The sequence below is a fragment of the Lactuca sativa genome, chromosome 3, assembly GCF_002870075.4.
Source record: "Lactuca sativa cultivar Salinas chromosome 3, Lsat_Salinas_v11, whole genome shotgun sequence".
Taxonomy (NCBI): Eukaryota; Viridiplantae; Streptophyta; class Magnoliopsida; order Asterales; family Asteraceae; genus Lactuca; species Lactuca sativa.
In genome coordinates, this window is record NC_056625.2 from 236,953,953 (window position 1) to 236,968,859 (window position 14,907).

The 14,907-nt window shown below is 28.7% G+C and overlaps 1 protein-coding gene across 1 annotated transcript; it reads right to left on the reverse strand.

Annotated features, from left to right (window-relative positions):
• Positions 1-11,135: 11,135 nt before the first annotated feature.
• Positions 11,136-14,697, reverse strand: LOC122197192 (protein FAR1-RELATED SEQUENCE 6-like). Its single transcript, XM_052769924.1, has 10 exons — positions 14,541-14,697; positions 14,358-14,432; positions 14,193-14,246; positions 13,970-14,080; positions 13,846-13,913; positions 13,291-13,543; positions 12,941-13,200; positions 11,840-12,496; positions 11,484-11,740; positions 11,136-11,376 (listed from the first exon to the last, which is right to left on the reverse strand). The coding sequence occupies exons 1-10, from the start codon at positions 14,695-14,697 to the stop codon at positions 11,136-11,138; spliced, it is 2,133 nt and encodes a 710-aa protein (XP_052625884.1).
• Between the last annotated feature and the right edge of the window lie 210 nt (positions 14,698-14,907).

Consider the following 14,907-nt stretch of genomic DNA (forward strand, 5'->3'; position numbering starts at 1 on the left):
TAGGATTAGCTCTTTAACTCAAGAAGAACCCTAAGTTGGTGAAAAAAAAAGAATTTTTGATATTTGAATATTTGCCATTAAGAAAATAAGTTATATCTTAATACTAACTAGTATAGGAGCCCATGCTTTGCATGGGTTAGAATGGTGTTTATTTTTTTGTTGAATGTGTACTTTCAACTAAAACATACAACAAAATGAAAGCATTACAAAAACTAATAAAGTTGATTACTTGAGATTCTATCAATATCTAGTCAGACCATTATGAAAAAAAAATTACTGTCAGAAGAGGTTCCATTACCCTTTCCAAATCAACATTTACTCTTTTCGTCTGTCTTCTAGAAATCCCACACTTCTCTACAGTTCCAACCAAAGAGCTTTTCACTGCTTGCAAACCTAATGACTATAAGTTTCTCAACAACCAAAACATCAACATACCTTTACTTTACTTTCATTTATAATTTATAGCTTCCTAGTGACCTTTTGTTTCTTAACATACATACCTGAAAAATTGATACCCATGACTGGTTTGATAATCTGTGAGATACTATCGACTCATTTGAAATAAAGGTTGGAAATTCACGTGTAAATTGCATAATCAGTTCACTTGAAGAACTTTCTTCTTTTTGAAGATATATGGATTGTAGTAGAGCCCCAACTTTTCCTATTCACATAAAAATTTAACAGAGTATATTATTTACAGCGATAAAAAATCAAGAGCACAGTCTTGCTTTGATACGTGGTAATATAAAAGGAAGAAAATGAGAAGATGGATATGGCAGAACCTCATTTCAGCAAAGGAAGTAGCTTACATATGTTGTTTTCAGCAATGTCAAACCCTCAAAAAGAGAAGCGACACACAAAATGTTTTTTTTTGTCGAAATAACTTATATTGAATTGACCTAGCTAAACAATATAAAGAGAAAATAGAACGGGTAGTCATATATAACGGATATATTGGCATGTATTTCATAATTTGTATTAATTAAATCAATCGAAAAGCTCTACTACCATCCATGAAATCATTTAAATAAATTATCCATCTCTTTAAACCTTGAGAGAGAACTACATGGCATACCGAAACATGTACATATAATATTAGAACTCTAAAAATGAAAGGAAATCTTATAAATTTCACAAATATTAGCATGTAGTTCATATTTTATATTATATTGAATCGACCAAAAAGCTTTACCACCCTACATAAAGATTCAGGATATAAAAAGTTAAATAATTTAGGTATGTTATTGAATATTATATTGAATCATTAACATACTATTCAGTCAAACTTATTGAATAAAAATAAAAAACAATAAGATGTAACTCACCTTGACATTATATCGAGCACCTGGTAAACCAGAATTGGCATCGGGTTTTAGCAGTCCTCAATCTTTGTGTAGTGATGATGTATACAGGCATAGATGAGACCCAAATAAGTTCATAGGATGTGGTGGTAGTTGGAGCGAACAGGAATGGAAGTCACCAGAAGACTTTGCACTTCATCATATCTCACGACATGTACATCACAAAAACGAAAAAAATTTAAGCCTAACAACGAAAAACAGGAATGCGAGAGTTGAAGAAAAGGCGTAGAGCCCTAATAGAATACAGAAAATGATGGAAGCAAAGATGATGTAAAATCAAGAATTAGTTCATCATGTGAAGTTTTTTAGGAGTGGAAGCAAGAAGGGGGGGACGAAATTCCAAAAATCGCAAAAGGACTGATAATTTACAAATAAGAGTAAGAAGAGTTATACCTGTATATCGAATCAAATATGAAAGTATTGGACAGGACACTGTACACCGGAGGAGGGGTTCGATGGAGAAAAAGGTATTGGACAGGACACCGTAGATTGTAGAAAAGAAGAAGCCGATGAGAGATAAATGAAGCAGATTTTGGCTTAGCTTTTGCCGGATAAAAGTTTTTTTTTTAAAAGAACTTTTTGTAAAAAAGTTTTTTAAAATATGTTTGGATTAGCTTTTTTGATGGGAAAAAGTCAAAAAATAAAGTATTTGGTTTAACTTTTACATGTAAAATGACTAAAAATGACATAGTTTAACTTTTAGATGGGGTTATAAATGTAATTTAATGTTTTAGCTGGTGAAAAGTCAGGAAAAGTCACGATTCCATGACTTTTCAAAAAGCTTGAATTTACTCTATAGCAAAAATTGATTAAAAAGTCATTTTCATTTTACCCAAACATCTTTTTGGATTTTTTCTAAAGGATAAAATAAAAAGTCAGTTTAAAAGCCAATACAAACACTCTCTCAGGGAAAAGCGGTGGGAAATAACCTGATGAACAGTACCCATGGTAAGGTACTATTCATAACGACGTTGAGATTTAATTAGTATATATTAAATGTTAATACAAAGAATTGGAATTAAACCTTACCTCGATCTTCTATTTCCTAAACACTCCATTGCACAATTTGTAGAACCCATCAAAATCATACCCTGTGTTTAAGAATTAGGGATCCGTTTAAGTTTTAAAAATCTTACATCATCACCATCACCACTGATTGATTGTCACTACACATGAAGGCTATCAATTTATTTCTTCTTTGGAGGAGGATAACCTTTTGATTTTGAGGAAGTGATGGACATGGTGCCCCATGGATAGAATATAAGATTAACCCTGGTAATAAATTGAAAATTTATAAAATGAAAAATATAGAAACAAATCAAAATAAAATCGAAAAAATAAAATCGGACAATTAACCGGCAACAATAATCATCGTGGGTAAAGTTTAGGGCTAAATCATTTCCATTAATAGTTGCAATCGTTATTGGTCGAAGAGGTGAAATTGTAATCATGTAAAACCTATGATTTCTCTTTATCAACCGAAGAAATCTTGATAAATAATAGTTATTAAAGACGGAATCGAAGGTTTCCATTTGATAAGAGATTTGAGAATTTTAAATTTTGAATTAATATCTACTTTCCAAAATGTAGGCGAGTCATTTTAGGGAATAAACTTTCATATTGCTGTATGACTTTAAACAAAAAGATGTGCATTTTTTGTATTTCAGTTTGTGTGAAAAGCGATTGAGAAATTACCATGTAGGACATAAGGGATCTTTTTATTAGATAACTAGTTTATAACCCGTGGGAATCACGATTATAAAATTAATCAAACTTTTAAAGTAAAAACTCAAAATTATTAATAAATTATTTTAAACAAATTATTAATTTAAGAGATATTTTTATTAGTTATGTGAAATTATAATCATTGATTCAAATAAATATATAAAATTAATTTTTAATATATATTAGATATTTTTTATTTGTGAATTAATGAAAACAATAATTTAAGTTTTAAAATTTAAAATAGAATCACATTAATGAGGAGGTCTAATAAATTTAAAATGGAAAACTAATAAATTGACAAGTGGCAACACATTAATTAAAATGTCTAATATGATAACACATGGCAAAAGATCTACTCTTCTATTAGTATAGGGAAAAGATTATTGCTTCTTTCCAAGTTAGTTCTCCTCCATTAACTTGATTTATTGGATTTCATAGTATCTTATTTTTCTAAATTATCTTGTAGGTCTATGTTACCCATATTTAGTAGAGTTTTTAATGGTATTGTGGGTCTATTTATTTCTCTTGGTTTGTACGTTTTTATTGTTAAGAATCTACACAAAAAACTTAGAAAAATAAAAGATACTATGAAATCCAATAAAATGTGCCTAATTATACCCTAAATAGTGAGTATATATATATATATATATATATATATATATATATATATATATATATATATATATATATATATATATATATATATATATATATATATATAGATAGAGTTAGGTTCATTTGAGACCACCTATATTATGTGAGACCGTGAGACGTATTTTTTTTTTATTTTTTTTAGTTAATTCAAGTTCCGAAAATAATATTTAAAAAAAAGAATTTTTGGATTTTTTCCATTTATTTTGCATTTTAAAATTATTTTTTAGAATATGTACAGTGTAATATTCTATTAGAATATTTCATGTATTTTTAAAAAAAATGGAATTTATTTTTATTTATTTATTTTATTCTAGTTAATTCAAGTTCCGAAAATAATATTTAAAAAAACAATTTTTAGATTTTTCCGTTTATTCTGCATTTTAAAATTATTTTTTAGAATATGTCAATGTAATATTTTATTAGAATATTTCACGTATTTTTCAAAAAAAAATGGAATTTATTTTTATTTTTTTTAGTTAACTCAAGTTCCGAAAATAATATTTAAAAAAATAATTTTTAGATTTTTTCATTTATTCTGCATTTTAAAATTATTTTTTAGAATATGTCAGTGTAATATTCTATTAGAATATTTCACGTATTTTTCAAAAAAAAAAACGGATTTTTTTTATTTTTTTAGTTAATTCAAGTTCCAAAAATAATATTTAAAAAAAGAATTTTTGGATTTTTCCATTTATTTTGCATTTTAAAATTATTTTTAGATTTGGTATCACGGTCTCACAAAATTAGAATGGTCTCAAATGAACCTGAACATATATATATATATATATATATATATATATATATATATATATATATATATATATAGGGTTAGGTTGTTTTGTTTTTGTTAAGTATTGTGTGCCTATGTAAATGATTCTAAGCCAATCATTTGTGGTAATTTAAGAAAGTGATTTTCTTTTTAAATTAAATAGAAAAAATCAAATAAATGGGCTTTAATCAATTGACCGGTAAATCAAGGGTAGAATGGTTTATTGCCCCGTCATTTAATTAGGAAACGGTGGATAACTATGGAAGTGATCAACCGATAATCCCAAATATCTCGCATACTCACAAAATCAAGAACCCAAATCCTTAGGAGGTTGAAAAACATTTTGATTTATTGTAATCAGTCTTCAAAATCGGAAGATCCTTTGAAGGTTTTTCTTATAAATATCGACATTTAACCCTAGAAGACGGAATCGACATTTGGGGGCTTATAAGAGTACACGATCCAGTTCATTCAAGTCAAGGTTCAAGAACACAGTAGAAACGGCGTTGAATCTTGAAGATGACAATGATGATTTCGTTGCTGAACCTGAAGGTAACAATTTTTTTTTGTGGTATTTAATGTTTATTTAGTTCGAAAAATGTAGTAGAGTTTAGGAAGTGTATTTGGAATCATTTATGCATGTATGATTTGTGGTCTGGAAGAAAAATGTGTCATTTTTTGGTATTTTCTTAAGAATCATTACTGTTAAGCAAAGTATGCATTGAATTTTAAATATTATTGTACAATGAAATTATTGTGTATGTTATTCTTCCAAAATGTTCTGTTTATATGAACCTGACCATGGTTGTTATTCTGCTAGAATAAGTCTACTTGTTTTACTGGTTAAAATTGTAAACTAATTTGTTTTATTTAAGTAGTTAATTGGCATTTTATACAGATTTTAAATTCTAATGGAATCACAGTTTGTAGATGATTAATGACTTAAACTGAAAAAATCATAGTTCTTGTATGTGGAATAAGTTTACATGTTTCATATTCTAATAGAATGTTCTGTGTATGTTTGATGTATTTGTTATTCTGCTAGAATAAGTCTACTTGTTTTACTAGTTAAAATTGTAAACTAAATTTCTATATTTAAGTAGTTAATTAGCATTTTATACAGATTTTAAATTCTAATGGAATCATAGTTTGTAGATGATTAATGACTTAAACTTAAAAAATCATAGTTCTTGTATGTGGAATAAGTTTACATGTTTCATATTCTAATAGAATGTTCTGTGTGTATATGAACCTGAACATGGTTAATATTCTTATAGAATAAGTCTACTTGTTTTACTAGTTAAAATTGTAAGCTAAATTTCTATATTTAAGTAGTTAATTAGCATTTTATACAGATTTTTAATTCTAATGGAATCACAGTTTGTAGATGAGTAATGACTTAAACTGAAAAAATCATAGTTCTTGTATGTGGAATAAGTTTACATGTTTCATATTCTAATAGAATGTAATATTATATATGAGTGTGAATTTCGATTATATGAATCTGATAGAATTCTAAATTAAATGTATTTGATTCTTGTAGAATTAGCCTACATGTTTTATTAGTTAAATCTGTAATGAAAATTTCTCCGTGTAAGTAGTTAATTAGCATAGCATAAAAATGTTAAATTGTAATTGAATTAAAGTTTGTAGATGATTAATGAATTAAACTGAAACAATCAAAATCTTATATATTGAAAAACCTTACATGTGTAATATTCTAAAAGAATGTAATGTTGCATATGAGTGTGAATATCGATTATATGATTCTGATAGAATTCTAAATTAAAAGTATTTGATTCTTGTAGAATAATTTAGTTGAATACTGTAATATGTATGAAAATAAGTATTTCAATATGGAGTGGGTTATGTTTCAAAATAAAATTTATGATGTTTTTTGTAGTGTATTTTTATACTCTGTTAGAATTTATTATATTATAATATATTTGTGTGATGTTTATTTTTTATTCAGTTTGAATTGGAATTTTGCGTGTATGATGGTTTTGTTATAGAAATAAATTTTTAATCTGTTATAATATAAGGAATATCTTATATTATAAAACATTAATATCAAATATCTAATACTAATCATTATACTATTTATTGTGTATTATATCAGAACAATTTCAGGAAGAAGAACATGTGAAACGAGAAAGAAGGTCAAAGAAAAAACTTGATAAATCAGTTGAACGAAAGATAAGTCCTAAACCTTTAAATGCACTACTTTTGGAAAGAGAGATAAGGACAAAGAGGAAAAATGATAGAGTTCAAATTGTAAAAAATTTAAAGAATAAGGGAATTGCTGAATCTGTCAAAGAGGAACAAGAAGATAATGTTAGAAAAACAAATAAGGAATACCCACCTAGTTTAAGATACCTTCCAACCAGAATGAAATGTGATAACATCACTGCAGCTGTTATGGGAATGTCGCCGGAACAGAAACAAGCAATCTTGAGAATGGGTTTTGGATCAATTCTGCAAGTGAATATTACAAGTTATCCGGGACAACTAAGCTACTATCCTTTAGATGTGTATGATGCCAATAGTAAATGACTTGTCCTACAAAACTCTGTTATTGAGATAACAGAACAAACAGTGCATGATATGATGGGGTTGCCATTTGGTGGAGAAGACATCAATGAATTACCATTGTGTGATAAGGGAAATCAAATTCTAGAAGAATGGAGGGGATAATATAGTTGTGATAAGTTCAATGGTGAGGAGTATTTAAGAAGGATTCAGGCTACAACAAAGGATAATTTGATGTTTAGGCTGAATTTTTTGACTCTTTTTTGTTAACAACTTCATAGAGTCAATGTTGATGGGAACAAATCAAATAAAAGTGGTAAGGAAGTTGGTGTTGGTAGAAGAATTTTCAAAGTTAAATTGGTGTAAATATATGCTTGATTGTTTGGGATCTAGAAAAAAACTATGGAAAAGGGATGACAAATCAAGCTACTATAGTGGTCCTATTACACTTCTGATTGTAAGTATGAAATAGTTTTATATGAAAATATATATTTGGTATTGATTTATTATTGATGTATTGATTAAGTTAATGTTTTTTTTTTTTTCAGTTGGTGGCATATAAATGGTGCTAAATTATTAGAGATTCAACGATTGGAAATCAGTTTGGGAGGGTTCGGGAGGCAGTTTCAGGATGAGCATGATGATGTCGATATGGGCGATGAAACAGGAGGTGAAGAACAACAAATGCTAAGCTTTAAGAGGGATTTTGGAGATGAGGAGGTAATATTATGGTAGAATATAAATTACATATTCTGAAACTAATATTTAATTATATATTCTTATAGAATATATAGTACATATTCTTATAATGTTATTATTAATTAATTATATGTATTGCAGGCATACGCTGCTGTTATAGAGCATAGTTATGGGGTAACTCTTACAGAGAAAAATACTATGGAGGTTGCGTTGAAGGATGGTTTGGAAAAATTCCCTCATAGTGTGGTGTTGAATGAGTGGATGGAGAAAATGAATGAACTTTTCAAGGAAGTGTTTGAAGGGGCAGGTAACAAAATAGTGCATGATCCTGACTGCTTTAACGAGATAAATATGAATGATATAGGTGATGGCGGTGAAGGAAATAGTTCACCCATTGGAGGATTGATACTTACTAAAGTTAATACAGAAAAAGAAGTCAATTATACTACACCTGTTGATACGACTTCTTTAACAATGACTCAGTTTCATCGACTTCCAGGGGTGAATGAGGAAATGATTAAGTTGTTGGATGAAACTGAGTTACAGGTGTATAGAAGGAAAAAGCGAATGTCAGTAATCAGTGGGGATAATCTGGTAGGAAGAAATATAGGAGAAGCTGTTGATAATGCTGTAGGATATGATGATAATGACAAAAGGGAAAAACGTATTCCTAAAAAGGCTAATATATTTCATTCTCCCGATATTGAAAGAATTGTTAAGGTTGGGGAAAAACTGACTAAGGATGAAACAGGGATATGCAATTCAGTTTTTGGATCTAAAAGAGATGATGGGTTCATATTTATATATATGTTTATATATGTGTCACCTATTATATTTCTATAATTTTAAAATGAATGTATTTAGATTGATTTTATACATAATTTTTGTCACAGGGATGAGATTTGGGACATTGGAACAGGTCATTTGCTGCACCAGGGTTTTGCATATCAATTCAATCATGGAATGGTTTTGCATTCTAAAATAATTGATTGTTGGGCTGCGTTTTTAAATAAAATGGAGAACTACAAGGATGAATCATCGCTTTCGAGATTTTTCTTCGATACAACTATTGTGGTATGAATTTATTTTGTAAATTAATTTTTAATTCAAATTTATTTTTGTAGAATTATTATTGATGTTGATGTGGGTTTTTTCAGACAGAAGATATATTGAATGAGCTAAAGTCGGAAGATATAAAATGTAGGCTTTTTGCTACTTTATTGCGAATCTACACTAAGAAATTTGATGTGAAGCCAAGTTTTAGAGATGTTTCACTTGTAAGTTTATTTAATAAATGTAATATTTGTGGCATCAATCAATATTAACTTAACTTCTTCTTTTAATGTGTACAAGGTTTTCTTCCCAATAGTTGATAATGGAAAATATTACTTACTCATCTTTGATCTGAGATCAAGTTTGTACTACATAGTAGATCATGTGAAGAGAACAGGAACTTTGGAAAGAAAGTATGGCATGATACCAAACCTGGTGGTAAGATAATCCATAAATTTCTGATCAATATTTTTCCGTTCTAAGGAATATTATAAGAGTATGTTTGATGTATTTGTTGTATTTAATGACAGAAAAAACTGTTTTGCAACTACTTGACATCACAACATCATCCAATGGCAAAAGCTTTAACTTTTAAAGCGGGACGGGTGATGAACATATCTTGGCTAGTCGAAAAAGCTGGAACAGAATGTGGAATATACCTCATGAGGCATATGGAAAGTTACATGGGGGGAAAATGAAGGGCATTGGGAGTGTGGTCTTACAGGTAAAATGCCTGCTGATGTGAGTGCTACAATTAAGTTAAGGACGAAATACATGACAAGATTGTTGACAGCTGAGTTCAATAAGTTCAAGACTATGATAGTTAAAGATTTTGAAGCGTTTTGTAAGCTTGATATTTTGGAACAAGATATGCTTCTAAGAGAGTCAGCTGAAAACAGGAAGAAAAAAAGAAAAACAAATGGTCGTAGGTAAGAATTTGGAGTGGTATTTAATAAGTTGTAAGATAAACTTTGATATGTCATGAGCTGAACTTTTTTTTTTGGGTGTTCAAACATGACTCTGCATTATGTTAGATGTTTGAAAAAGTAGTTTGTCTATCAGAAGTTATGAAGTAATGTTATCAGTATTTAAGCTTATATCTTATAATGGAATATTAATTTTCATATAAAGGGTGTATTGATGCCTTATTTAAATTCTGGGATGATGATGTTGTGCATTGTGAAAATCAAAGGTTGTTATTAGTAATGTAATTTTCATATAATGGAATATTAATTTTCATATAAAGGTTGTGTTTGTCTATCAGAGGTTATGAAGTTTTTTAAAATATACTTCAAGGTTGTTGTTAATACATGTGTTGATGTATTTTTTTGTAATAATGTTGTTAATATAATTCAAGGTTGTGGTTAATAATGTTTTGTGACTAGACTGTTTTTTATAGTTTATATGATGATGATGCAATGTAGTATTTGTTATGATTCTGGTAGAATACGTTATAGTTATTTAATTTTATATTAATTGGATGTAGATGACGATTGGATTTTTTTTCAGTATATTGTACCCTTTTTAAAAGTAAGTATGTGTGTGTACATGTATAACACATAAAAATCCAAAACCTAAAATTCTTTTGGAATGGTTACCTTTAGAAAATATAAAATCAATTTCATCGACTTCATATATTTTGTGGTTGGGCTGTTTTTATAGCTTTTTGATGCATATATAGTAGTTTTATATTGTTATTATTCTATAAGAATATGTTATAATTTTTTATTATCTATTAATTGGATGTAGATGAGAAACGTATATTTTTGGTATGATGTACCCTTTTGGAAATGAAATATGTGTGTGTAAATTTATAATTCGTAAAAGACAAAAAAAATGTTATAAAGAATACTAGTATGTAAATTGGATGTATATGAGGAGTGTATGTTTATATATAAAATTCTATTTGAATGAATATGTTTACGTAATATATAGTCATTTTGAAATAAAATATAATATAATGAATTCTTGTATATAAATTGCAGATATCGTTTGTAAACTACACTAAACAATAAAACATTTTTGTTAAGATTAAAATCAATCTTAAAATGATTGAAAGAAGTTGTATATATTGCTGTAATTTATACAATCAATGGAATTTTTGTATTAACATTTTTGAAAATAATGAATTTATACAATCGATGGAATGAATTTTTGTATTATGTTTTATGATTATTTTTAAGTAATAAGAAAAGATAAATATTGTTATGTTGATTGACAATGTCATCGTCACTAGCAATCAAAGTGAATACTTTATTGAACGACATAAAAGATAACAATGAATGTGAATCGAAAAAATTAAATGAAATGTCATTCTAATAAAACCAATATAAAAAACAAGGAACTTATTTCTGGGCGTTCTTTAGAGGATAATTTCTTTTGTCATGATGAACCATCTGTTCACATGTAGCACATTTTTTCTTAGGTTTCGACCTTTCCTTCTCAATCATCTCTTTGGTAGATTTTAATCTTTTCCCACGACTACCGCAACCTTTGTTACGAATATCTATAGGATTCTGAATGTCATTAACATCAGATTCTACATCAGGACCAACCACGCCTAAAAGCTTCTTGAAAGGATCTGCTCTGGTCAGCAGATCATGATTTGCACAGTCGTGTACGAATTTTTTTTCAACTTATTCTGCTCGTCGAGGTATAACTTTAACTTAGCTGCATCATGGCTCAAAAAATACACACAACGGTCAACAGTTAAAAAAATATCAATAGCAGTCATGTCGGAATTAGAATCGTCAAAAGAATTATTGAAGCGTCTTTTCAGTAATTCTGTTGGAATAACATCCCTATGCCAACGTTTCAAAATGTACTTTTCGGGAATTTGTTCGATGCCATAAAACTTAAACACACAGAATATGTGTCTGCATAAGATACCTACATGTTCAAAATGCATACAAGTACATTTGAACGAACCATCTTTGGTTGAGTGTGTGACCTGGAAAATATAAGATGATTAGTGAGAATGTTTAAGTTGTAAATATTTAGTGTATAAATGCAAATGATAAAATGACAATTAATGTGAAAAAAAATATACCGTGTATTCAGTATCCCTTATAAGACAATCGTAATTGTATTCCTCATCTTTGTCATCAACATCGACATCATTTGTTTGCCTAATAGTTATGTTCTTCGTTTTCTCCAGAACAATAATTGTGTCAACACCGTTGGAAGATATCACATTCTTTTGGAAACAATTATCTTCAGCTCTTGATATCTCTTTCTGAACCTGATAAAAAATCTTTCGTGTATATACATTTGAAGCATGAGGTTCATACGGAGTACGGGTAATGAATTTAGGAAAAGTGGTGGTAATATTAAAATCATTGAGAATTTGGTTATGTCGTTGTCGTTCCATAACTGATTCAAATGTCATCATAAACATGACAAGATAAGAACCGGTTAATGTGGTGGTTTGAAATGACCAATTCTGACTTTCAGACAGTGATGTAGTTCGCATAAGACCAGACATTGGAATGTGCTTGAAAAATGCGGGGATCCAAGATTTTCGCAAAGCATACATTGTATTCATCCAAGTGTTACCAGTAATTTTAAACTCCTCCAACATCTGACGCCACACATTCTCGAATTCATGTGGTTCCAGCTTAGAATTCCAAATTATAGAGTGAAAACGCTTTCGAAATTTTTGATTGGTGGTTGCATCTTCGATTGATAAAATTTGTATAAGTTGATTCTATTAGAATATGATAACATGAAGGTAGAATATGAAAAAATAATTGTAGAACAATAACAAAAAGTAAGAGTTAAACTAATTGATTCTGTTAAAATCAATTGATTCTGTCGGAATATGAGATAATGAAGGTAGAATTTTAAAATCAAAAAGTAAGAGTTAAAGTAATTGATTCTGTTAAAATCAATTGATTCTGTCAGAATATGAGATAAGTGTAGAATCATAACAAAAAGTAATAGTTAAAGTTATTGATTTTGTTTAAATAAATTGATTCTGGTAGAATATGAGATAATGAAGGTAGAATTTTAAAAAATCATTGAAGAATGATAACAAAAATTAAGAGTTAATGCAATTGATTCTGTTAAAGCAAAACATTCTGGTAGAATATGAGAAAATAATTGTAGAATCATAACAAAAATATAAGAATAATATTCGTTTTATGCATACCTTATTTGGCAACTTCTTCGTTATATACCACATACATAACCTATGATGTGCCAATGAGAAAACCTTATCTATAGCTTTTTTCAAAGCTGGATCTTGATCAGATAAAACCAATTGAGGTTGTTTTCTAAAAGCTTTCAAAAAAGCTCTAAGCAACCATTCATAAGAAACTCCATCTTCTTTACTTAAAAGACCAGCACCAAATGTTACACATTTTTTTGTGATTATCGATGCCAGTAAACGGAACAAAAACCATATCATACCTATTTAAAAAATAAAATATTAGTTTACATAACTGAAAATAATGAAATTATTATCGAAAAGTATTAAAGGTTAGAAATACTTATTCATGCTGAATGTGGGATCGAGTGATGCAACGTCTCCGAATGAATTGTAACTATACTTTCCTGTTTCGTCAGCCCAGAATAGAAAATTCAATCTCTTGTTCAACACTTTATACTCAAAAGTAAATGATGGGAAATTTTTCTTCCTATCATTCATCTTGTCAACAAGGAATTTCGCGTCCCTCCCACCTATGTAATAATTAAGATTCCTCCTAGCATTCTTGAAATTAGTAACCAATCCACCTCGAACCGAAGGACTAACCTGAAGAGCACTATACAGTCTATGTACTTTTACAGGACCAATTTTTTGTTTTGACAAATTATGAATGAATTTTTTTTGGGAATAATCAAGTTTTCTTTTTGAACGAGATAAGTGCATATTGCCCTTGCTAAACAAATCATGATTATGTTGCTCTACAAAATCACTCACGACATATCTAAGAGTACCGGGAATTATTTCTAAAACAACTTTCGCTTTACAATTCCTCCTAAATAAATCTTTCATTCTTTGAGTCTTTTTATGCTGAATATCTAGAGTATCTACTTTACTAGTATTCGGATTACCTTCCCGATTGCACACAAGATGTCTATTTGTAATAATCCCATTTTTCGTTTTTTGGACTCTTCCAAGCCTGACATCAAAACCAGATTTTAATGCATATTTTCTATACATTTTTTTCTGCTTCACCATATGAATTAAATTTTGATGAAACTTTTGGTTTGATGTCGTCTAAAACAATCGGAGTCCAATACAAGGTGCCACCAGGAGAAACATAATCATGAGTAACATGTGGTTGTCCTGCTTAAACATAGCAAATACAAAATTATTCTGAAAGAATTATATAAATATTATTCTGACACTATTTTATTTTTTCTGTAAAAATTAAAATATACCGAATTGAATTTAGTACCTTCACTGAAATCAATATTAAACTCCGTATCTTCATGAGTAACATGTGGTTGTCCTGTTTAAAATAGCAAATACATAATCATTCTGAAAGAATTATATAAATACTATTCTCAAAGAATTATATTTTTTCTGTAAAAACTTCAGTATCCTGAATTGAATTTAGTACCTTCACTGTAATCAATATTAACCTCTATATCTTCATCAACGAAGTGATTTTCGTCTTCATCATTATTTGCGTCCTCTGTATGTTCGTCAATGAAAATATTAACATTTAACATTAAACATGCTTGTTACAATATAGAATCTGAAATAGAATGAAAAATTAAACAAAATATTAAAAAAAACTCACCTAAATTAGGATTACCGCTTTCTCCTGTTTGAAATCTGTCATTATATAGTGTATCATTATCAGGAAAATCGAAATCTTCAATTCCATTGTCATCATCACTAGCCAAATAATGTTCCTCATAAATATGATTATTGACATCTGGTTCTTGATCGCCCATTGCTAAAAAATTCCGAGAGTGTTTGTATATGCTTTGTAAGTTGAAAAATTAAAATATTTAAAAATGTCATACAAACTAGATAGGGATGAAAACGGATTCTATGCAAATTAATAGCCTTGATATTAGGGATCATTGATAAAAATAAATGATTCCGATTTGATTTTTTTAAGAACATGATAAAGGAAAAAATATTCATACGGTACTATATTC